A 25,063-nucleotide genomic window follows, 5' to 3' on the forward strand; every position below is an offset into this window, starting at 1 on the left:
AGGGAATAGGGCAGAAGAGATGATGCCTGTGCCTGTTCAGCCACTCACTCTCATCATCTCAGACTCTACTTCTCAGGCCTCCCTGGACCCCCGCCCCCGAATGCCCCTTTTAAATCCCTTTCCCTTCCTGTTTGCCTCAGCAGGGATGATCAGCAAGTCTCTTCCATAGGTGACCATGCCCATGTGGCAAAACGAGCCCAGCATGGCAAGCTGGCGCTGCGATAGACCTCATCAGTGTTGGGGGTTTGGGAATCTGTGTGCAGCAGCTGCTGCGCTGCGAGAGTAATTATGATAGCCCCTGCCAGGTCAGCCATGATGATGAGCCATGGATGAGCGTGGCGGGTGCAGTGCAGGGTAAAAAAAATAAAATAAAGAGTGCCTGGAGCAAAGCAAGCACCGACGCGGCGCACGCGAGCGCCGACCCGCCCCAATGACCTGGATGGTTGAATATGATGGATGGATTATTATAGGGGGTGACCACTCTGTAAATCCAAGGACCACAGGGGAGGGAGGGAGAGCCGAGGGGAGGAGGGGGGAGTGGGGGAGTGAGGGAGGGGTGGGGGGAGGCAGCAGGCAGGGAGGCAGTCAGAGGCAGCCAAGCTAGCCAAGCCCAGAAGAAGCCCTAGCTGAAGTGAAGAAGAAGCAGGAAGCAGAAGAATAGCAGGCAGGCTTTTAGCAGCTTTTTTGGGTTTTGCAAAGGTTTGGGAGGAGGAGGGGATGGTATGGCATGCATGGAATATCCCCCATCACGATGCAGTCTATCACGTCTAATCTGCCTCCTCTCTGTAATCTCTTCAAGTTTCTCTTCTGCAAGAGCATGCAAAAGTTTAAAGTTTTTAAAGGAGAGCCATTGTGTCATCTGTCCCATTCAGGCTCCAGGTCGCCGCCACTGTTCCAGGAGGGTGGGAGGCCATGCTTGCACAGAGGCACGCTGCACGCGGACCACGGATGTGGAGGACCGTTGTTGACCTTCCCCTTTTTGCTTTTTAACCCCCAACCATCTTCCATCTCTTCCAGTGGAAATGGAGGAGGGAAATGGAGTGTGTTTCCAGTGGTTTCCCCAACTGCATAAACAACAGGCAGCCCACCCAGGGTAAGCAAAGCGAAACAGCCAGCCCAGCCATGCCCTGAAAGCACCAAGCAAGCACACACTCAATGAGCACACCAGGGAGGGATGGGAGGTTGAGAGGGAGGCAGGAGGTGCACCCTGCTCACATCAGCAGCACAGCACACACCCCACACACACAAGGGAGGACCCAGGGAGGAATTGGAAATGAGAGTAACAGGCTGCAGGCGCCATGCTACCAAAGCACCTGCTACACGGCACGGCACTGCCAATAATTCACGGTGCTGAGGGAGGGCAAGCTGCAGCGCGCTGGGCCTCAGCAGCCAGCGCCACTGCGCGGAAGGCAACCCCACCAGACAACCCAGGGTTAGGGTTAATTACCCATTCTTATTTTACCATTTGGTTACTGGGGAATTGGTTATTGATCTGTGAAAATGTGTGTGAGGATAATGAGTTTAAATAGAAATTAAAATAAATTATTAAAATACATAATGTATCTCTTTATACATTGCTTGAGTAGTCCTTTTGTAGTCCTTGGCCAGTGGTCTTAAAGCACCTTGAGTAGTGACTGAAAGAAAGCTGCAAAACCTGAGGAAAAGTAAAAAAAGAAAAAAAGTGTGAGAAGAAGAGCAAAGAACCAGTGTGCAGCAGAGAGAAAAAATGCGCAAAGAAAGAGAAAAAAAGCAAAGGAAAAGGAGGCAAAAGAAAAAAGAAAGAAGGGCAAGGGAAAGCAGGAAAAAAGGCAGTGGTGCATAGAACAGATGCAAACTCAGAATGCAACCCAACCTGCAGTCAAATGTCAAGTCAGCAACAGCAACCCCACAAACCCCCCACCCTCCTGCCCCAGCAACCCCCAACCTCCTAAACCCCACCTACCCTGCACCAGCTCCCAGCTCACCCAGAGCTGCCTCTCATCCAATCCACCTGCACCACTACCCTCTGACCCACCCCCCCACCCATGCAACCAGAGAACAGCCCAGCACACAATCCACTCTGGCCCAACACTCTGCAAAAGAGGTGCAGTACATATGAAAAACCAACCCCCTGCCCACATGAATGCTTTTTTTAAATAAATTTTTTTTCATTTTTTTTTTTTTTTTTTTTTTAATTTTTTTTATTTAAAATAATTTTTGATTGAAAATAAGTTTTTTAACCCAAATAAAAATGCAGAAAAAAACAACAAAACCAACAAACACACAAACAGCCAACAAAAAAAAACAGTACTGTTGGCTTTCAGCCTCAAAAAAACGCAAAAAGGGCCTCCTCATCCTGCCCCTCCTGTATTGGGCTCAGCTAGCTCCCTGCCCTGGCTGCTCCTCCCCTCCTGCTGTCTGCGTAGCCTCCCTGGTGTCCTCCTGCACATTCAGCTGGCTGCTTCAGCTCTCAGTCTCGCTAGAGCACTTCCTTCCCAAATGCCTGGGGATATGCTTGCCTTCCCAAGAATATCAAGGGGATGCACACAGGCTACTCACCCCCAGCTCAGCAAAATCCCCAACCAGCCTTCTTCCATACAATGCCAGCAAAGCCTTAAGCAGCGTCAACAGCTCAGACAAGCCTTCCCTGTATGTCCTCCCTCATGAGGTAGGCTGGGGTGGGGCTGGTTTCCCAGGCCACTTCATGTATGGGGTTTCATGAGGGGGCATTAATCTGGTCTTGGGTCTGGGCTGATCAATGGGCTCTTTCGGTCTGGCTCCTTGTTCCTTTTTGCGTCTTTCCTAAAATGTTGATGCACTTCCACATCTGCATCCAGCACTGTTCAAATATGCATCAATAGATCCCACGTGTCACGGTGATCCACAAGCGCCTGGACGCCCAATGTGAAAATACTCTAGCGCAGAACAGATGGAAGCATAGAGTGAAAGCCTGTCCCATCTGCCTGCCCTAACACCCACCATGAAATGCCCTCAAAAAGCCATCCACAGTGTCCTGCCTCCCTTCACACATACATCCCTGCAAACCAATGCGATTAATGGCCCCCACCCAAAGCATCAACACAGCCTTCAAAGAACGATGCGATCAATGGCCCAAAAAACTTGCATCAACACGGGCTCTGTTCTTCCTCAATTCCACCCCTTGCAGACACCCTCTTTCTGCAGAGTGTCTGAGCTCAGCTTCTCCAGCATGCAATAGCCTTGTCTTCTCTTTTCCATGCAGCTCGGAGCTGGCTCGTCATCCTGCAGTCAGTGCGGGCGGAGCAGCCACAGTCCCATGAAGTGACTTCCCACACTTCCAAGTCCTCATGAGCCACTGCTCGTCCCAGACTTGCATGATGATGTGTGCCCACCACCACACACTCAACCCACCACCTCATCTCAAATCATTTCACGGTGCTGAGCTCAAGGCTACAGACTCCAGCATGAGCATTTCACCTGCTGGGAAAATCAATCATCATCCATCCAACAGCTCAGGCTCCATTTGTTGCTGGCCTGCTCAGCCAGCTGCAGCGAGCACTGCTGGCAGCAGGCAGCAGCAGGGACAGCAGCTCACTGCAAGGTGCGCTGGAACAGCGCGAACTGACAATGGGCAGGAACTGGGACGGCACAAATGACACACTTCTTCCAGCGTCATGCCGGAGGAACGGAAGCGGAAGCGGAATTACTCCACATGACCAGCCTGCAACTCGGCTGCCCACAATAATGCCAAGAAATGCTGGGAATGTGGCCACACATGCTAGCTGTGGGCGCTGCACCTGGCCACACACAGGCCAGCGCACAGCTGCAACCCAAGCAGCCTGACACCAGCGCTGTGCAAAGCCGCTGGGTGTGGCAGCGCCCTGAGTCAGTGACTGAAAGCCAGGAACACTCAGAGGTCTGCATGGTGGATCTGAAAGGTTCCAACCCTGCTGATGACCCACATATGTCAGTTTCTGTTTTGTCCCCCCCACCCAGTTTGCAACTTTAATCACATTCTTTTAATGTAGATTGTGTGTCATTTCCTGTTGTTTGTTGTTTTTTATAAAAAGCAAAGTCAAGCAAACTGTGCAAACTTAATTAATTCTCCCCAATGCGTATGCAGTATAATTTAGGCTTTAATTATATGATCACATTATACTTTTTCCCCAGGACTCCTGCTTCATTCAGTACAGAGAATGACTCTCTGGAGGCCTTCTGCATTCCCCCTCAGTATTGTATAGCAAAGGCGGTTGTTGTCTGTAGGACTCTTGCCTCATTTATTGCAGAAGTTAGATGAGGCAGAAGATTGCAGGGAGAGGATGGTCTTATGGTTAAGGCAGTTGGCTGGTGCCATCAGGGACTGGATTCTATCTCTGCTTCTATCACCTATATGATGCTGGGCAAGTCACTTAAACTGGAATTTTCAGAGGCATCACTAATAGTGTTTCTCGTTTTCTGTGTCCTGACTTGTAAGCCTGGGGTCTGATTTGCAGAAATACTTAGCACTAGGGTGACCAGACAGCAAGTATGAAAAATCAGGACAGGGGTGGGGAGTAATAGGAGCATATATAAGAAAAAGACCTAAAAGTTGGGACTGTCTCTATAAAATCAGGACATCTGGTCATCCTACTTAGCACTCACAGCTACAATTGACATCAAAGGTTGCTTCAAACACATTAAATGCTATATAATGTTAAGTACTCTGAAAAATCAAGTCCTAGATGTCTCAACTTTGGCTCCAGAAATTAGTGGTTGCTTTTTACCTTAACCTGTCTGTGCCTCAGCTCCTGATCTGTAAAAGGGATATAATACCACTCCTTCACCTCACCGGGGTGTGGTAAAGCTAAATCCATTAATGTGTGTGAAGCACTCAGATTCTATGGTGATGAGCACCACAGAAAAGCCCATGAGGAAATTTAATGATTCTGTCTTTAGAGCAGGGTTTTAATAATGTCTGGTATATAAGGTGTAAGGCGATACATAGATCAATAATTATTGAATAGTTTGCTGTGATGGGTTTGGTCACAGAGAGCCCCTTGGGACTGTCACCTGATGTGCTGGAATTACCTCTGAGCCTGTTTTCTACTGCCAGTTTGGGACTCCAGAACCCTGCCTTGTTGACTCAGACACACTAGTCTTCTGCAACACAGACCCAGGTCTGGTCCATGCTCCAAAAGCTGGAGACTTTGCCCCCTTTGGTCCATGCCCCCAAAGCTCAGCAGGTCCCCTGTCTCCAGCACTCAGACACCCAGCTCCCGATGGGATCCAAACCCCAAATAAATCCATTTTACTCTGTATAAACAGGGGCGGCTCTAGGCTCCAGCAAAGCAAACACGTGTTTGGGGCAGCTCATTTGCAGAGGCGGCAGGGATCCAGCATGGGAGCTGAGAACCAGCAGGGGGCCCTTGGAGCTGTAGTTCCTTGGTTAGCTCCCTGCCTATTGAGCCAGCCCTGGAGCAGGGAAAGAACTACATTTCCCAGCATTCCCTTGGCTGCTACCAACAGGAAAGGGAGAGGGAGGGAGGTAGCTGAGACCTCATGCTGCAGCCTGCTGTGAATGGAGAGCTGCACTGTGAAGGGTAGGGATACCGTATTTTAACATTCAAAAAAATAGGACACTCCACGGGGAGGGAGGGTAGCCCCACCCTGCCACCATCCACTCCCTCCGACTGCCCCCCACAGAAACCCCAACCCATCTGACCCCCCCAGCTCCCTGTCCCCTGATCACCCCCTCCCGGGACCCTTGCCCCTAACTGCCCCCCAGGACCCCACCCTCTATCTAAGCCTCCCTTCTCCTTTTTCCCAAGTGCCCCCTCCTGAGCCCCCTCCAATTTCCCCTAGGACCCCACCCCTACCTGACCCCTGATAAACCTCCTGGACTCCCATGCCTATCCAACCACTGCCTGTTCTCTGACTGCCCCCGAACCCCTGACCCATCCAACCCCCTGCTCCCTGTCCCTTGACTGCCCCCGAAACCCCTACCCTTCTCCAACCCCCCAGCCCACTTACCATGCCACTCAGACCAGCGTGTCTGGCTCCGCGCAGCGCCGGACACGCTGCTGCATACATGCTGCCATGCTCCCCCGTGGAGCCACAGCCGCCCCGCCCCCCCCCCAGCACCTGCCTTCCAGATTTGAACACCTCAAAATTCAGGAGTGCTCAAGCTCAATTTGGGCAGCTGTTACTTCATTTCTCCCAAATCAAATATACTGATCCACTGTAACTTGCTGTAGAAAAAGTAGGATAAAATTGAGCAAGAAATGCTTCGCAGTTGTTATTAGGACTGGAATTGCTATTTTCAACAGCTATTGCCTTTTGCTTGTTTCCTTGCTTGTTTGTTTGTTTGTTTAAAAGGAAGACAGTGATATTGCATTGGCAAATTCCCCATAGAAAGAAAGAGTGGAACAAAAGAATAATAAAGTCACCTCAACTTTTCCTCATTCATGGAGGACAGTCTTATAATATGCATCCAGATATCCTCCAATCACACAAGCTGAAAATTGTTCCACTTTACCGCAGTTCTGTAACCATATGGGAACCAATCCTGTCTGTGTTCTGTGCACATCCAAAATTCCTGCTGAATGACCTGCCCTGGTACTGAGTTATCAGAAATCCAGGGCTGTGACAGAAGGAGGGTGCAGGTAGGGGGTGGGCAGAGCCTAGAGCTGGGGCGGCAGGAGGTGTGTGTGTATGGGGGGCAATGGTGGGGGGAGAGGGGGAAAGCCCAGGGCTGGGGCAGCAGGGGGTGTGTGGTGAGGAGCCCTGGGCTGGGGCAGCAGTGGGGCAGCCAAAATTTTTTTTGCTTGGGGTGGCAAAAAACCTGGAGCCGGCCCTGTGTATAAAGCTTATACTGGTTAAACTCATAAATTGTCCACCCTCTATAACATTGAGAGAGAGAGAGAGAGAGAGAGAGAGATGCATAGCTGTTTTCTCCCCAAGGTACTAATCACTTACTCTATGTTAATAAACAAAACTGATTTTATTAAGTATAAAAAGTAGGATTTAAGTGGTTTCAAATAATAACAGACAGAACAAAGTAAGTTACCAATCAAAATAAAGCAAAAACATGCAAGTCAAAGCCTAATGCATTTAAGAAACTGAATACGGGTAAATCTCACCCTCAGAGATGTTCCAATAAGCTTCTTTCACAGATTAGACTCCTTCTTAGTAGGCGACCAATCCTTTCCCCTGGTATGGTCCTTGTTCCGGCACAGGTGGTAACTAGGGATTTCTCATGACTGACAGCCCCCTTTGTTCTGTTCCACCCCCTTTTATAGCTTTGGCACAAGGCGGGAATCTTTTGTGTCTCTGGGTCCCCACTCCTCCTTCTAAATGGAAAAGCACAAGGTTTAAAATGGATTCCAGTACCAGGTGACATGATCACATGTCATTGTAAGACCTCATTCTCCATTCTTTCAGAGCTGGCCTGCACATACCCAGGAAGGTTTGTGAGTAAACAGAGCCATTCACAACCAACTGTCCTAGTTAATGGGAGCTATCAAGATTCCAAGCCACCATTGATGTTCCACACTTTGCATAGTTACAATAGGACTTCAGAGTAATATTTCATATTTCTAGTTTCAGATACAAGAGTGATACATTTATACAAATAGGATGATCACACTCAGTAGATTATAAGCTTTGTAATGATACCTTACAAGAGACCTTTTGCATGAAGCATATTCCAGTTACATTATATTTACACTCATAAGCATATGTCCATAAACATATGGAGGGCAACGTCACAGTTGCTCATTAAGTGAGCACTGTCTGTCAAATGCCCTGAATGAGGTAGAGTTTCTGTAGGGGATAAATACCATGTGCAGAGCTGGCTCTAGCATTTTTGCCACCCCAAGCAAAAAAACAAAACAAAACAAAAAAGGGGATGGCCGGACTCCTGAAGCAAAAAAAAAACAAAACAAAAAACAATGGCAGCCGCAGGTCAAGGCGGCTCGCAGGGGGTTGAAGGGCGGTGCCCGCCCGCTCCCTCCACCCGTGGGCAGCCAGGTGCTGCAGCCCACTCGCAACCGGGCGAGAGGGGCTCCCCACTCCGGCCTTGGGGTGCCTCTCCCGGGGGCTGCAGGAGGTGCTGGCTCAGCCACTCCTTTAAAGGCGGCTCGGCCAGGCCGGGCTCAGAGCGGCATGGGAGGCGGTGGCAAGGAGTGGCACATCCCAGGGAGCCCAGCGGCACAGTGAGTGGTGGGGATCGCTGGTTCCTACGCCCTCCGGGCCGGGGTCCTTGCCCCTACAGGGCAGGGCTGGGACTGGCAGAGCACATCCACGAGGGGAATAGCTCCCAGCACTGGTGCACTGTCTATACTGACGCATTACAGTGCTGAATCTTGCAGCACTCAGGGGTGTTTTTTTCATACCCCATAGTGAGAAAGTTGCAGCACTGTCAAGTGCCAGTATAGACAAGCCCTAAGATAGCTAGGAAGATTTTCTACTCAAAATTAATGTCAAAGATTCAAAATTTGTGACCTAATTATTTTATTACCGTGGCTCTTCATCTCAATACTCAGCCTCTCTGAAGTTACAAAGCAGTTAACCACAAGTTGCTACAGACCCACTACTATTACACAGCTGGAGTAGACATGCTAGCATTCCAATGGCTCCATTTTGGTAGTTGTGTGTGTATATATACTTGTGCATGCTATTCAAGGTTTTTGATATAAATTGGTTCAGATTTCTTTTGTGTATCTAATACTCAGCATGGGTATTAAGTATAAAGATATTTGTGAGCGTGCACTCCATCTTCAGTTTCTTTTTTCCCCTTTTTGGCTCATCAAATACTAGTTGTAAGTAATGGAACCCATTTCATTCAGAAAGTTCCAAAGAGAAATAAAATAGATCTGAAAAGGAAAAAAGAATTTGATTGCAAATGAGGCCTTGATAAAAATTCCTTTTGGAGATCACATTTTCAATGCACTTTAATGAAAGCAAGAGAGACAGAGGAGATTATATGGTGTAATTTCAAAACTGGGTAGTTCACTGGCTGTTAAAATAATGAAATATATAGACAAGGTGAAACTCATAGAAGACTTGCTCTGCCGTTCATATTCCACCAATGCTCCTAACTACTGCATGATTTAGCTATCTACTACATACAACAGAACTGGGTCAAAAGAACATTAAAAATGCAAAATCAATGATTTGAAGGTTAGGAAACACCAGCTTTATGGTTACTAATACAATAATAATCCAGTTGCTTTGTGGTAGGTCCCTATGGAAAAAATAGCATGTAACTAAAGACGTATAACACACATTCATTGGAGCAGATTTAGGACTATGAAGGCAACTGTCAGGAAAAGTTTCCTAACTTTTCAGTGTTTGACTTTGCAAACTAAATAATGTTCTGTTAATGTAGTGCATAGGTAATCAGTTGCTGGGGTCATGTGCTTGTAGTAGGTAGTGTTCACTGGGATGGGAAGAGCCCAGCTCAGCTACTGCCCCAGGAGTTATCTGCAGACAGGGCCGGTGCAACCATTTAGGCAAACTAGGCGGCCCCCTAGGGCGAGGAGGTGGAGTGGAGGTGAGCTGGGTGGAGCGGCGCGCGGGGAGGGCTGCCCGCAGTTACGGGGGGCAGGGGGATGCACACAGGGGAACAGCTCCCCGCCCCAGCTTACCTCCACTCTGCCTCCTCCGCTGAGCACACAGCCCAGCTCTGTCTCCTCCAATCAGCGCCGCAAGCCTGGGCGGGGAGGAGAATTAGAGCAGCGCCAGCGTGCTCAGTGGAGGAGGTGGAGCTGAGGTGAGCTGGGGCAGGCTCCCCAGGCAGGGTTAGCTGCTGGGGGGGGGAAAGTCTCCCCAGGCAGGGTTAGCTGCTGGGGGGGGGGGAAGTCGCCCCAGGCAGGGTTAGCTGCCATGGCAGGAGTCGCCCCAGGCAGGGTTAGCTGCCATGGCAGGAGTCGCCCCAGGCAGGGTTAGCTGCCACGGGGGGACGGGGGAGAGTCTCCCTGGGTGGGGTTAGCTGCTGGGGGAGGGGAGTCTCCCCAGGCTGCGTTAGCTGCCGTGGCGGGAGTCTCCCCAGGCAGGGTTAGCTGCCACGGGGGGATGGGGGAGGGTCTCCCCGGGTGGGGTTAGTTGCCGTGGGGGGACGGGGGGGGAGAGGGGTTAGCTGTTGTGGTCGGGGGTAGCTGCTGCGAGGGGGCTCCTGGGTGGGGACTGGGTGGGGGCGCAAGGTGGGAAACTTCCTTGCACCGGCCCTGTCTGCAGAGAGGGCCCCGTATCAGACATGAGTTTTAAACTCTTCCCCTTCCTTTATTTACAAGGAAGAGATCTGTGGAGAAATAATTTTCAGCCTCCTCCTGTAAACAATCCATACCAGCACAAGACTTAAGTTTTGCGTAGGTCTTGTGCTGGTCCTTTACATGGGTAAATTTCTGCAATGGTACTTTGGCAGCAGAAAAATTGGGATGCACAGTTACATTTGCTGATGAGTGGAAACCGCCTACCAAACATACCTGCTGCCATGCTGAAAGAGACAGTCTGCCAAGCTGTGTGTTGTGCACCAACACTGAACAATTTGAAAATGTCTCTCTTCCCACACCTATCATACTGCTGCAAATTACTGTAACTAGATGCATTAGTGTCAGTTTCAACTAGGGAGCTCCTGTCTCAGCTGCTGCCAATACTGGTTCTCCAACAGCAGTCACGTTATCCACATCAAAGAATTTTTTTCCAGTGGATCAAGCTGCTAATGTTACTTCTGCTCCTTTTGGAAAGCACTTCTACAAACCATGATCTTGGCTTCTTCTTTGTTCTCAAAACCTCCACTCTGCCAGCCCACCATAGTATAGCACTGATGCAGCTTATCTGCCTTGGCATTGTGCCTTCTCAGCAAAGTTGCTCATGGTTACTCACAGAAGTTTCCTTCCAGACATTTTTGGAATACATAATGGAGAATGATGCTTTGTCTGACAGGATAGTTGTTGCTGTGTAGGTATGAAGACTAACTCTGTGCAGTTTGACTACTTGTTTCGCTCACTAACAGAAGTTGGTGCAATAAAAGATATAATCTCACCCACCTTGTTGCTTTGTCTGACAGGCAGACAGATTTAAGGTGTGGATACAAGTTATAGAAAGTGTGTACCCTGAGGGTGGTGGAAAGCATACTGTAAATCATTTCACAGTCAAGTCAGATAAAGAGATGAAGAATTAGCAATGGAGATTTGTAAAGTAATAGCCACCACTGAAGCGCTGACAACCATGCAATTGCTGTGTCGTCATTAAACCCTCATTCTCACTCTTCAGGAGAGTCTTCCAAAAGTATTTATAGGGTGGAGAGTTCCTCTTACCAGAGGCAGATTTACCATGAAGCAAACAGTGCGGTGGCACGGGACCCCCAAAATACAGGAGAAATCTCATCTGACAATCTTCCCAAGTCCCAACTGGTGGCACAGCAGGGCTCAGGCAGGCAGGCTGCCTGCATTCCGTGGCTGGTGGCCCCACGCCACTCCCAGAAGTTGCTGGCTGCTGGCACGTCCCTGCATGCCCCTGACAGCGGCGGGGGGGCGGAGAGGGGGGGTAGTTCTGCGCACTGCCCCCACCCCAGGCAGCGCACAGAGACCTGCTGCCCACCTCCTCCCAAGCAGTGCACAGAGATGTCTAAGGCAGCTCCCTGCCCACACTGCCTCCCTCCCTCTATGCTGCACCACTCCCGGAAGCAGCTGGCATGTCCCTGAGGCCCCTGTATATATATATATAGGTGTGTGTCTGCATGTTGTCTCCACCCCAAGCGCCAACTCCGCAGCTCCCATTGGCTGGGAACTGCAGCCAATGGGAGTTGTGGAAGCAGCGCGCAGAGACCCCCCCTGTCTCCCCCAGCCTAGAAGCCGCTGCCAGAGGGGTGTGCCGGTCGCTTTGGAATCTGCGCCACCCAAGGTAAGTGCTGCCCCCCGACCCCTACCGCACCTCAACCTTTGGGCTCAACCAGCCCAGAGCCCGCAACCAAACTTCCTCCAGACCCTGCACCCCTAACCCCATCCCACACCCCAACCCCCTGCCCCAGCCCACAGCCAGCACCCAAATTTCCTCCCAGAGCCTGCAACTCTCACTTCTTCCCACACCCCAACCCCCAGTCCAAAGCCCGCACCGACCACCCAAACTTCCTCCCAGAGCCTGACCCCTGCACCCTTTCCTGCACCCCAACCCTCTGCCTCAATCAAGGTACCTCACTTTATTTTCATTTACTTCCTATTACTTATAATATAGGAGGAGGATGAAGAAAAAAGAATGAAAAACTTGTGGGGGAGAGCGGTGGGGAGATGAGAGAATGTTCTTTTTGTTGGCTGGGTCCTGAGGGGGGGAAGGCTGGGGCAGGGAGAAATGAAGCTGCGCACAAGGCCCCACTAACTCTAAATCTGCCACTGCCTCTTACAATAACTAGTACCTGTTTGTTCTTATCAGTCTGATGCCTTCAAATATGTATACCTTTTAGCCTTACAATTTCTGTGGTTTGTATTTTCCCCAGTGTAAGCTCTGCCACCCATCTACCTAGCAAAGCATGCCCTGTACTTGTCAAGGATCCCATTTTTAGTTCCATCTGACTGTGGGTTCTTTCTTTCTTTCTTTCCTTCCTTCTTCCTTTTTTCTTTTCATAAGAAACTTCTGTTTCCTTTTCTTTGTTTCTCTGAAAATGTGGGACCAGATTCAGCAACCCTTATCCATACTTGTGCAGGGGTAGGTGAGAAAAGAAGGATAGAAGAATCAGTCCATGGTTTGCCATTGTTATCTTTATTAATGCTGGGCACCCAGTCAGGTACAATTCTGTGATGGACATGTTTACAATATGCATTTTCCCCTGCTCTAGAACACATTTATCGATCAGCCATACTTTTGTGGTCTTAATGTATATTGTGATGTAATGTTTTATCTGTTCATTAACAATATATTTTACTTACAGTGGCCTGAGTATGGGAATGTATTTTACAGCTACATTGGTGATAGGGTGACCAGATATTTGGGAAGAATATTAATAGACAAGACTTGTAATGTATCATTGTTGCATTAAAACTGTTTGCTATCATTTCAGATCATTATTGTATGTTATATATAGCTAGCTAAAATAGGCTCTCTTTCAACTCATTATTATAATGTTTCTGAAATATTTAAATTTAAAAAGCCCACTCGTAATAAAAAAAATATTACAGAGCTTGCCATGTACCTAATGCTTTCTTTTGTTTTCAATAACATATCTTAAACGTAAGCAAGGGTGGCACTATACTTGTATAACAATATCAATTGAGGACAAAACCAAATGGTCTGGGGAAGTCTGTGTTATGTATTTTGAACTAATTTATTACTGTTTCTCATTTGCTTTCAAACTGGCTTGAGGTCTGTCATGTCCAGGAGAGGAAGGATGGTTCCTGCGGTTAGAGCACTAGTCTTGGGTTTGCTGCTCTGCAGACTTCCTGGGTGACCTTTGCCAACCCACTTAGCTTCTCTGTGCATCAGTTTGCCATCTGTGAAATGAGGATAATGAGGCTGACCTCCTTTGTAAAGTGCTCTGAGAGCTACTGTTGAAAAGTACCTGGGTATTCTTCCTTTTTCTTCTGGAGACTTAATAATAATATATGGAGTTATACCTATCTCATAGAGCTGGAAGGGACCCTGAAGAGTCATTGAGTCCAGCCCCCTGCCTTCACTAGCAGGACCAAGTACTGATTTTGCCCCAGATCCCTAAGTGGCCCCCTCAAGGATTGAACTCACAACCCTGGGTTTAAGCAGGCCAATGCTCAAACCACTGAGCTATTTCTCCTCCTTAGTATTGCATTATCAGGATTACTCTGATCAGGATGAGCCTGACAATCCTTTGAGGTCTGCTGTGGTGCTCGCCCCACAGAGGTGAAATGTGCCCTGGTGCACATAAGTTGGCTGGAGAGGAGCAGGGGTGAGGCCTGCTCCTCTCTAGGTTCAGCAACCCTTTTCTTATGGAGTTGGATAGTGTTGTGAGTAGGGTCTCCTGCAGCCTGAGGAGTAACAAGGTAATTCCAGTTATTGCTTCACAGCCTAGATGTGGGAGACAGAACTTTTCTCTCTTATGCCCTAAGGACATCCCCCAGCACATAATCCAGGCAGGCTGCACCCTGGGCACAAGATTTGGCTCAAAGTGCTTTAGAGCAAATGTCCAAGAGCTGGATTTAAACTTGAATATATAACCAGATTGAATGAGGATGATTTGAAAAAATCAAATTTGACTGTTAAGAGATTCATTCTGTGTCGAGGGCACCGGAACAGGAGGGCTATGCTGTCCCACTTTTTACCAGCCGTAAGTGCGAGCAATGAAGGAAGGAGGGAGTGGAGAGGAGAGGAGCGAGCGGGAGGCAGGGTTTTGAGGGAAGAGGCGGCATGGGGGTGGAGACTTGGGGAGAAGGGGCAGCATGAGAATGGAGCCTCGGGGGGAATGGGTAGTGCAAGGGCAGGGCCTCAGGTTGGGGGGAAGGGCTGGCACAAAGGGGTGGGGCCACAGTTCAGCTGCCCATCTCTCCCACTTTTAAGGGCCTTCCGTCATCCCTGTGCAGTGTACAGAGAGAGAAGCTACTAAGCCAAAACCGGAAAGTTTTTGTCTTTCTTTTTGAGATAGTACTAAGCTGCAAAATTCAGATTCAGATGAGACCCTTCCAGAGCTTTAGAAATATTCATATTCAGGGATCTGATTCAGAGCTGTAACTTCAGATGTGAACTTCCCCAAAGAACCAGAAATCCAATTGATTCCCAATGTGTGGGAGATTTTGACCTGAGTCTCCATACGAGGACCATCCCTTATAGTCGTATCATTTAATTCTTATTAAAACAAAAATCCCATTGATTTCAGTGGGAATTTCACCCAAATGAGGACTTCAGCATAGAGCACCATAAGCCTGGCTCTATGCAAACCCCTGAAGCTCAAATTAAAGCAGAATCAATGCTAAAATGTTTGTTGATCCACTTTGCCTGATGGTCTCTGATGTGGTCTTGTAGCTCCATACATATTTTCTAGTGCTGGCCAACAAATGGAATTTCCATTCTACAAAAATAATTGAGATTTTGAAGTTTGTTGTCATTCCAAATTGGAACATTTTCTCCTCTGCAAGGGCAACTGCACGGTAGCTGACACTGGTCCTAGGGCTGTCTGCAGTGGGTAGTTTCCCTCGATCAGGGGAATTTTCTGATGACCACCTATTGAGCTTCCTGAGTGGCACAAAGAGGCTGGAAAAATATAAAGCAGAACCTCTCCCTAAATGTTCAGTGGGAAGAAGCCCACTTCTGAAGCAAAGCATGATGTAATGAGAGGCCATTCCTAATATTAAATACTTTTTTGATATTGAAAATGACTGAGCCTCTGTAAGAATTATGTTATACTGTGACTGACAAGAAGCCAGGTTCATATCAGTCTTGTTCAGTATGAATTGGATGAATTACAATTAAAGATTTTTTTTTCCTGAAAGGCCAATATGATGTACTAAACTGTATCAGCACACTCTACTGAAAATGAAAATAGCCACAAAGAAGAGATTTCTATGTATATACAGGGCCGGATCCAGACCCCAGCGCGCCAAGCACGCGCTTGGGGCGGCATGCCACGGGAGGCGCTCTGCCTGTCGCCGGGAGGGCGGCAGGCGGCTCCTGCAGGCACGTCTGCAGGAGGTCCACCGGAGCCGCGGGACCGGCGACCGCCAGCGCGCCTCCCGCGGCGTGCTGCTGTGCTTGGGGCAGCGAAATAACTAGAGCCGCCCCTGTGTATATATAAATAAAATATTTGTATGGTACTATACCGTGAGATGTGACTCATGAATTCATCTTCAATTAAAACATGAAAGCAGAAGAAATACAGTGAATCTAATGAAAAACAAATGATACCAATGCACATTATAACTAAACCCATCATTGAGCAATCTAGTTTTAATGCAAGAATTGTATCCAAGCCTATGAATTTTGATTCTCTCTCTCCCCTTCCCCTACTTTTATTTAAAAGGTGGTACTATTATTACTGTTACTATTTTATTTATGTATTTGTATTTCAGTAGTATATAAGTGCCCCAGTCATGGATTAGGACCCCACTGTACTAGGCACTGTATAAGCAGAATAAGAAGACCGTCACAGTCCCAGAGAGCTTACAGTTAAACGTGGGTAGATGGGATGCTTGAAAAACAGAACGGAAATGTTATATAACCAAGGAGACCTTATTTTTACATCCTCAATGTTTTATTTTCTCTGACAGAATAGCTAGTCACCATTTTCTACATTGCCTCTTGGGGTTCTATTGGGATTTTCTAAAGTCAGCAGTAACTTTCCATCAGTCTGCTTGTTTAACTTCTGGTGAAGCCAGTAAGAGTTCTGTGTAAAAACTGATGTCAGGATATAGTTTTAAGTGTCTACTGGTACATTGTATCTACAGACATTTTAAGATTACTTGAAGTTTTGCTAACCTCATGGGTTCATACCTGCCAAGACTTGCTAGGTAGCCTTTAAAGTACAGTAGTTGGAGGGAGGGGGGAAGGAGAAGGAGGAGAAGAATGAGAGCATTTGCGTAGTTTATATAATCTGGCACATACATCCAGTGTACTGGAGAGCGCAAAGATACTGTAACAAAAAAACTAAGAATGAAAAGAATACCTGTCCCAAAGAGTTTGTATAAAAGTCTAAGGAGAATGGGTAAAGAAGCAAGAACTATTATAACAAACTGTGGAATAACAGGTGGGGCAGTAATATTGCAGAAAGTATTCCCAGAAGTACTGGGAGTTACAGTGGATCACAAATTGAATATGAGCCACCAATGTGACACAGTTGCAAAAAGGCTAATATTCTGCTGGGATGTATTCACAGGAGCATTGCATGTCTCTACTCAGCACTGGTGAGGCCTCAGCTAGAGTACTAAGTCCAGTTTGGGGTGCTACACTTTAAAAAAAAAATGCAGGAGAGGGGACAACTGGAGAGAGTCCAGAGGAGAGCAAGCAAAAGGATAGAAAACCTGACCTCTAAGGAAAGGTTAAAAGAAGTGGGCATGTTTTGTCTTGAGAAAAGAAGACTGAGGGGGAACCTGATAAGTCTCCAGGTATGTTATTGGATGTTCTCCATGTCCACTGGAGGTAGGACAAGAAGGAGATGTAGGCTAGATATCAGGAAAAACATTCTAGCTCTAAGAATAGTTAAGCTCTGGAATAGGCTTCCAAGGGAGATTGTGAATCAACATCACTGGATGTGTTTAAGAACAGATTAGACAAACATCTGTAAGACATGGTTTAGGTTTACTTGTCCTGCCTCAGAGCAGTTGGATGAACTACATCGCCTTTTGAGGTCCCTTCCAGCCCTACATTTCCATGATTCTGTAAGTGCAATTAAATGAGGAGGGTGATGATCTACTGTGCATTACTGATACCCGATGTGGTGTTATAAAGAAACAGAGGGGCAGATCCTATAAAGCAATTACCTCAGCTGAGATACAAGTATATTGTTTATTACACCTATAAGTGTTTGCACTTATTTCATTTTTGTTTGTCTATCAGCTTTTTTCCACTTTGAAAATCATAAACTGATAAATTACGTTTGATTTCTCTTTCACTTATTTCTTTGTCAGCAGCTGGTGTAGTTATTTGAGCAACTATCAGGTACATTTGATAACGATTATATTAATTTGTATAATCTTTACTTGACACCTAGCTCCTACAGTAACTCGATATTCCATTCTGGATTTTTCTTTGTGCATACTGTAGCTTAAAACAAACATTGTTTGTTGACCATTGTAGCTGAACTCTGTTGCAATAGTCTATTCCTGTTAGTTTCATTTAACTACCAATCTGTCAACAAGTAAAAACATTTTTATGATATCCTGTGCTGTGTAAACTTACTAAAAGGTGACAGATATTGACTTTGTGGCCTGTGACACATTTAACAGTAATGTCAACTGATCTAATGTTTTCTCATTGTGTTGTGTTTTGGGTTTTTAGTACAGACCCATGCCTTAATGATTTCTTGATCTTTGCTGTCTGGGATTTTTAATGCCCACTATATGCTTCAGTAATCTGTTGGAAACTCTGATTTGCTTAAATTAATTACAGTAAATCACTAATCTTTTAAATGGGACCTGTTGAAATAAGAACCTGTGATGTTACCACACAGACTTATTTAGCAAAGTATGAATTTTACACAGGAATGCTCCAGTAGAAGAGTAACACTGCATTTGAACAGCGTTCTCTTGTACTATATAACAGTAATAAGATATTTACTATGTTACATTAGTAGTCCATTACTAACCTCAGTCTCTTGAGGCATCTTGCCTCCATACAGAGTTGAGTCAATCGCAATTCAATTTTTTGGATTACATTTAATCTCCCAAACAGGGTAATAATTAAAAAAATGAAACCAGCAGAAATGTTTTAATAAGCAGGATGTAACACTAATGAATCCAGATTAGGTTCTAATCCTGCTATGGCACATGAGGCTAGAAAAATACCATGACTCAGTCTGAAATGCTAACTATTGTAGAATCAAATACTTCATATGTCAACCACATTTCCATTATCCCTGCATTTTTCAAGCTTTCTACATGGACGTGAATTAAAGCTCGTTCATTTGAATCTACAGAGACTACAAGAGAAGATTCACAATAATGTATTGTACTCACAGGATGTATCTAGAGCTAAACAGTGCGACAGATCCTTGGGTGTGGCCAGGCTACATGGGGGGCTCTTTTCTGACTTTCTGGGGCCACTGTCCGATATAAACTGAAGCAGTTGAATGGAATTAATCCTGGATATCTGCTCAGTGTGGTGTACTGGCCATTCCTCTTCACCACATTGCCTGCACTGGTAGCAGGGAGGAATGGAGCTGTAGATGCCTCTGACAGCTCTGCATCAATAGGTGTAATCCTTTGGAAATGCCACATTTGGAAATCCTAAGTCACCCCCTCAAAAATCACAAAATGGGTGTAAAAATGATGAGTGGGGTTTTTGGTGGGGTTTTTTTTGGGGGGTGGGGGAGGAGTTGGGTTTCTTCATTTTAAATAAGCTTGGGATTCTTTTTATTTGCTTTTTGGTTTTGGACCCTTTGACATTCACTCAGGTCACATTTTGATGCTTTTCTCCACAACCACAAGCGCTTGATTTTTTTTTATTTATTTATTTTTTTTAATGAAAGCTGAGATTCTCCCATAATCATTTGAATACAGGATCTGGGGCTTTAAGAAAAACACTGTATATCACCAAAACTTTCAATAAAATTCATGAGAGTTGGCAACACTACGATGATGTGGGGCAAAGGGACTGCAGCTTTGTCTCAGCATCACAATATTTCTTATTATTTTATCTCCTGTAGAGTTCACATGATTCGTGGTGGTTTAGTGATTCATTCAAAAAAATCTGGATGTTTATCCCAAGCTTCTGAACCTGTATTATCTACAAATTATACTGCTATCTTGTGAGAAAAGACTTTCTTCTGAGATTCCCAGTATTCCTTGATTCAGCTGGGAGCATAATACAATTAGAATAGCACTTTATATGAATCTATACTTCTGCTCTTTAAGTGAATTGCATCCAGGCGTTCAGAGAAAAGGGAGGGAAAGGGTTTTAAAATTAATATATAAGAATCTGAAAAAGAGGTTTGGATTTGTAGTTGGGCTAAAATTCAAGGTAGGTTGGTATTTTTTTTCCCCTTTGGTCCAGTGAGAGAGAGACAGGCAGGCCGTTCTCTCCATTTATATTTCATTTACATTGCCCACCATTTGGCAGTTTATATCAAGGATAAATGGATTGTCATTTCGATTCACACACTGCATGCCACTGACGTAACTCATATTTGATGTTTCCTTATTCTAGATCTCCAGACAAGAACATGGCTTCTGATGAAAGGGAGATAGTGGTTTGGGTATGCCAGGAGGAGAAAATTGTGTGCGGACTGACAAAGCGCACAACCTGTGCTGACGTGATCCAAGCTCTACTAGAGGATCATCAAGCTACATTTGGAGAAAAAAGGTTTCTTTTTGGACAACCTAGAGATTATTGTATCATAGAAAAATGGAGAGGCTCTGAGCGGGTCCTTCCCCCGCTGACAAAAATGCTGAGACTTTGGAAGGCTTGGGGAGAAGAGCAGCCCAATTTGCACTTTGTTCTGGTAAAGTCAGATGCTTTCCTCTCATTTCCATTGTGGAGGACAGCTGAAGCAAAGATAGTACAAAACATAGAAAGACAATGGGAGCTCAGCCCAGTGAATTACATGAAGATGTTGCCAGTGGATAAGCAAAAGAGGATTGTTAGAAAGACTTTCAGGAAACTGGCCAAACTTAAACAGGACAATACTCTGCAAGAGCGAGACAATATGGAGACATTGATTCATCTGATCATTTCCCAAGATCATACCATTCATCAGCAAGTCAACAGAATGAAGGAATTGGATACGGAAATTGAAAAATGTGAAGCCAAATTCCACCTAGTTCAGGTAGAGAATGATGGAGAAAATTATGTGCAGGATTCTTATTTAATGGCTACTCCAAATGATGCCGAGCAACAAACACATGTGCCACATGGTCAACATCAGATGCATGAATACTTGAGCAAAAGTGATGGAATTTTACAGATGGAAGAAGGACTGAAACATCACAAACTACTAATTGAAAAGCTCTGTGCCGAAATTGAAAAAGAGGTAAAAGGTGTATGCACTGAAAAAAATGGAGATGGTAAATGCATGGCAGAGGCCTTAAATGGCCAACTAGAATCCTCAAATTTAGAAAGTGTCAAACATGAGTTGGAAAAAAGTACAAAAGATGGCTTGAGAATCCACTCTCACTTGAGCTGCATTCAGAAAGAGCTTGCCTACAGGGACTTGCTGCTGCAAAAGAAGGAAAAAGAATATGAACTCCTTGCAGAAGAATTTAATTCACTGCATATCAAAGACAAAATTGAATCCAGATGTACAGCTAACGAAGAGCAAGCAAAAGGCAGCGAGGTTACCAGCAAGTGTGTCGCAGTGCCAGACTTTGTTCGTAAAGTGACTAATTTAGACATAAATGATACGGACTCTGACACTGGAATCAGCTCAACTCATAGTCAGGACTCTGAAACAGCTTTAGGAGACATGATATTGTTGTCAACATAGCTGGAGACCATTGTGCACATGACAAAGAGCAATATAAAAACAACCATCTTTGGGGGATATTTATCCTTTTTAATATCTTGCTATCATAGGGTATGTCTACACTGCAGCTGAAAGTGAGCCTCCCAGCCTGGGTAGACAGACTTGTACTAGCAGGGCTTGAGCTAGCTCGCCAAAAACAGCAGTATGGATATCACGGCTAGGGCTGCAACCTAGGCTCTGAAGCCGGCCCGACCCCCTAGGCTTGAGAGCCCGAACTACAGCCCAAACAACATCATCCACTGTTATAGTGTGTTAGCTTGAGCCTCTAGTGCAAATCTGTCTACTCAGGCAGGGAGGATATGGTATAAGACATGTCCATATCATCTCGGACCTGAAGGTGTTGACCACTCTGGCCTCAATCCAACAAAGCACTTTAGTATGTGTGTAACTATGAACACAAGGGACTACACGTGCTCAAACTGACACACATTCTAGCATGTAAGTAATCCCGTGCATTTACAGTTACACACGTGCTAAAGTACTTTGCTGGATTGGGGTCAGAGTGTTCAGTGTTTTGTAAGACTGAGCTTCATTGAGACAAAAGTATTCTGATGGGAGATGGCCTGAACCAAAATTCCAGATCTGAACCCCCCTGATCTTTGGGTCCATCTCTACATCTGACTAATCTTTTAGGAATGTGGACATAAGGGATAGACCAATTTAGACAGACAACTTGATTCTCTGCTCCGTTACACTGGCTTTCTTCAACTGGAGTAACAGGGTGTAGGATAAGGCACACAATTGGTTAAAATATAGTTTTCATGATACTGTAGAGCTGATAAAAAGCATACTTTTTATGTTGTATATTTAAATCATTAGCACATATCACAAAGGGTAAAGTTTTCAAAAGCACTTAAGTGCCATTTTCATAAGTGACTTAAGCACATAGATTTATGTCTACACTGCAATTAAAACCCAATGGCTGGCCCATGTCAGCTAAGGGGCTGTTGAATTGTAATGTAGACAGTCAGGTTTGGGCTTGGGCTGGAGCCCAAACATCTACACCGCAATTAAACAGCCCCTTAGCCCAAGCCCCTTGAGCCCAAATCAGCTGACATGGGCCAGCTGTGGGTGTTTAATTGCAGTGTAGGCATACTCTAGCAGTCTCAGTCCCATTGACTTTCAGTAAGATTTGGGGTTAAAAGTTAATCTGGAATAGGGTAAGTAAGAATTTAAAGTGAATTGTTCCTGATTTAACACCATGTTTGGAATTTCTTATTCCAGAATGAGAGCTTCCATACAGGGAGTTAATCAGGAATAATTAATTAGGAATAGCTGAATAACTCCCTGTGGTAGACAAGCCCTTAGGCTCTTAAAGACCAGATCTTCAGAGGTTTTTAGGACCTAACTACCATTGAAGTTGGTGGGAGTTAGATGCCTAATACTTTTGAGGATCTGGCCCCTAAGTCACTTAAGAATGTCTGTCTGAAAATTTACTCTGAAATCTGACTAAATGTATTTAATGGGAACTATGTACTAGCTAAGCAACACAAAGTTCAGTCAGATCCTGGACTTAAGTCTTAAACAATGAATGAAAAGATGACATAGATAGCATAAATCTAAAAGAATTTCAAATACATTCTTTTCCTATCCTATATTTTGGCGTTCATTAGGGTCCTCCCACTACCCTCAAGTATCTGCCAGTCATCAGGTTTTCAGAATAACTAGAACACTGTGGATTTAAGATTGTAAATATGACTTTGGAGAGCAACATTTCCTGAACACCACAAATTGTTTGTTTTTAAAGACTTGTGAACTCTGGACTTTATGAGCAGAGTTTGTGTTTGCAGATATCTGTCTTGGATGCCTTAATATATTTTATCACTCAACATTATATAGAATGATTGGGATGCTTCAAGTGTAACATATGGAGCTCAGCTACATGAGTTCTTGATGAAAACTCAGATCTATAGCAAACAAGATATCTTAATTTTGTAATAATTTATTAACACAACTCAGCATCTTTTGTACTCTGTGTGTCGTACTGATATTAGACGTTGCATGCAGTTCTCAGTTCAGAGCTTTGAATGTTGAGAGCAGGCTAATGTATTTCATGAGTTCTTGTGCAGTTAGAGATTTTGTTTAATGTCAGCAATTTTTATAAATACAGGTTTCTAGCCTGTCTTTTCCTATTGAAATTCTTTCCTGTGCAGAAGGCCAGCACTATGTCTTTGGGCCACTTCATTCCCACATATGCCCTCCATCAAAATAGGGTTTTTTGCAGAGCTGGGTAGTTGATTTTTCAAGTAAGTGGCAATTCCAAAAATAATAATACGAAGAATTAGGTTTGGATTGAACCAAATCTGAAAATGTCTAGAATTCTCAGTGAATCGGAAGAGTCCATTTCAGCTCTGCTCCGGAGTGGGGATTCAAAACTGGGTTTCCCACATCCCAAGTGAATGCCTTCCTAGAAAATTAAAGTGAAGGAGAGGGACAGCAGCACCTTCACTGCCTTTGCTCCCACCAACACCAGTGCTACTGCTGGTTGCTTTGTTGCTCAAACCATACATGTCAAATCTGCGGATTGACCAAAACTATATTTTCCATTGAACAGACAATTAATCTGAAAACAATTATGCCTAGTTCTCTTTATGTGATCCACAGACCTTGTGCTGGCCCTCCACAAAGGGGTGAATTTCACCCACACTGCATGCTTGATTGTGCACCCATTCCTTATAATGTGTAGATCTAAAGGATATTGCTTTCTATTGAGAGGGGAAAAAAGCAAGAAAACCAAGGCAGGATACAATATTTCTTTTTTAAAAAAAATTCACTGTCTGCATCAAACCTGAATTCTTTAGATGGGCTTAAATAAGAAATACAGTACATGCTCAGTGCTGTTTTAGCTCCCTCCTGTTGCTAAATCCCTGATTAATTCAAGCTTAGCACACCATCAAGGTATCTTGGGGAAAAAAAGCACTTTCCCAATATTATTCTTTTGCCTTCTTTCCCTACTCAGTTAACAGAACATAAGAACGGCCACATTGGGTCAGACAAATGGTCCATCTAGCTCAGTATCCTGTCTTCCAACAGTGGCTAATGCCAGATGCTTCAGAGGGAGTGATCAGAACAGGGCAATTATCAAGTGATCCAGCCCCAGTTGTCCAGTACCAGTTTCTGGCTGCCAGAGGCCTAGCGACACTCGGAGCATGGGGTTACATCCCTGACTATCTTGGCTAAGAACTATTGATGGACCTATCCTCCGTGAACTTATCTTTTTTGAATCCAGTTATAGTTTTGGCCTTTACGACATCCCCTGGCCATGAGTTCCACAGGAAGTTGTCTTTCTTTCTCCTAGATTAGCTAAGATTTTTGCCTTCCCTTGGGAACTGCAAAATATTAACTCCTTATGTTCATTTCCTGTCTCTCTTAAATCGTGTTTCTCTGGCACCCTTGAACTCTGATTTTATGACTCATGCAATTCCATTGTGTGAGCAATGCTTACTGATTAAGGGAAGCACAAAGAATTGCTGCATGATGGTGCAACAGCTCAGACGGGGGGGGCGAAATCTCCTCACCAAAGAATAAAAGGGTATGAATTAGAGTAGACTAGAGGGGAAGTCAGTACACTGGATTAAGGTGGAGAAAGGGAGAAGTGTTATTTTGATGGCAAATAGTTATCTGTTGAGGATGGGGAAGACTAGCCAGGTGAGAAGGCCTGCAACACTGCTATTTTGAGTTGGGATAATTTGGATCCAGATATGAATCCAGGACAAGAACCTCAGCTGTTATAAAATGGTGTAGCTGAAGTCAGTGAAGAGGCACTGATTTACACCGGATGAGAATTTGATCCGCAAGCTGGCAAGGGCTTCACTGAAGAATTCACTCTTGCATATATAAAATAACCAATATAGCCTCTGTTATTTTCCCAATGCATACTGCATATAATTTCATGTTTCTGCATGATTAATGTGTAATTTTACAAATTTGATGGAACCAGATAAGTAAAAATTTAATTACCTGTTTCAGGCTCTTGACGACTCTTTCATTTAGAAG

The 25,063-nt window shown here is 45.2% G+C and overlaps 1 protein-coding gene across 2 annotated transcripts in view; it reads left to right on the forward strand.

Annotated features, from left to right (window-relative positions):
* The window catches only part of RASSF9 (Ras association domain family member 9), a 40,062-nt gene extending 16,570 nt beyond the window's left edge, over window positions 1-23,492 (forward strand). For both annotated transcript variants that reach the window (XM_039520575.1, XM_039520576.1), the window contains one exon: window positions 19,753-23,492. In XM_039520575.1, the coding sequence (XP_039376509.1) occupies window positions 19,753-21,028 (1,276 nt within the window). In that variant the 3' untranslated portion in view covers window positions 21,029-23,492. The remainder of the gene's footprint in view (window positions 1-19,752) is intronic.
* The last annotated feature ends 1,571 nt before the right edge of the window (window positions 23,493-25,063 follow it).

Source organism: Mauremys reevesii, linkage group 1, assembly GCF_016161935.1.
Source record: "Mauremys reevesii isolate NIE-2019 linkage group 1, ASM1616193v1, whole genome shotgun sequence".
Classification (NCBI taxonomy): Eukaryota; Metazoa; Chordata; order Testudines; family Geoemydidae; genus Mauremys; species Mauremys reevesii.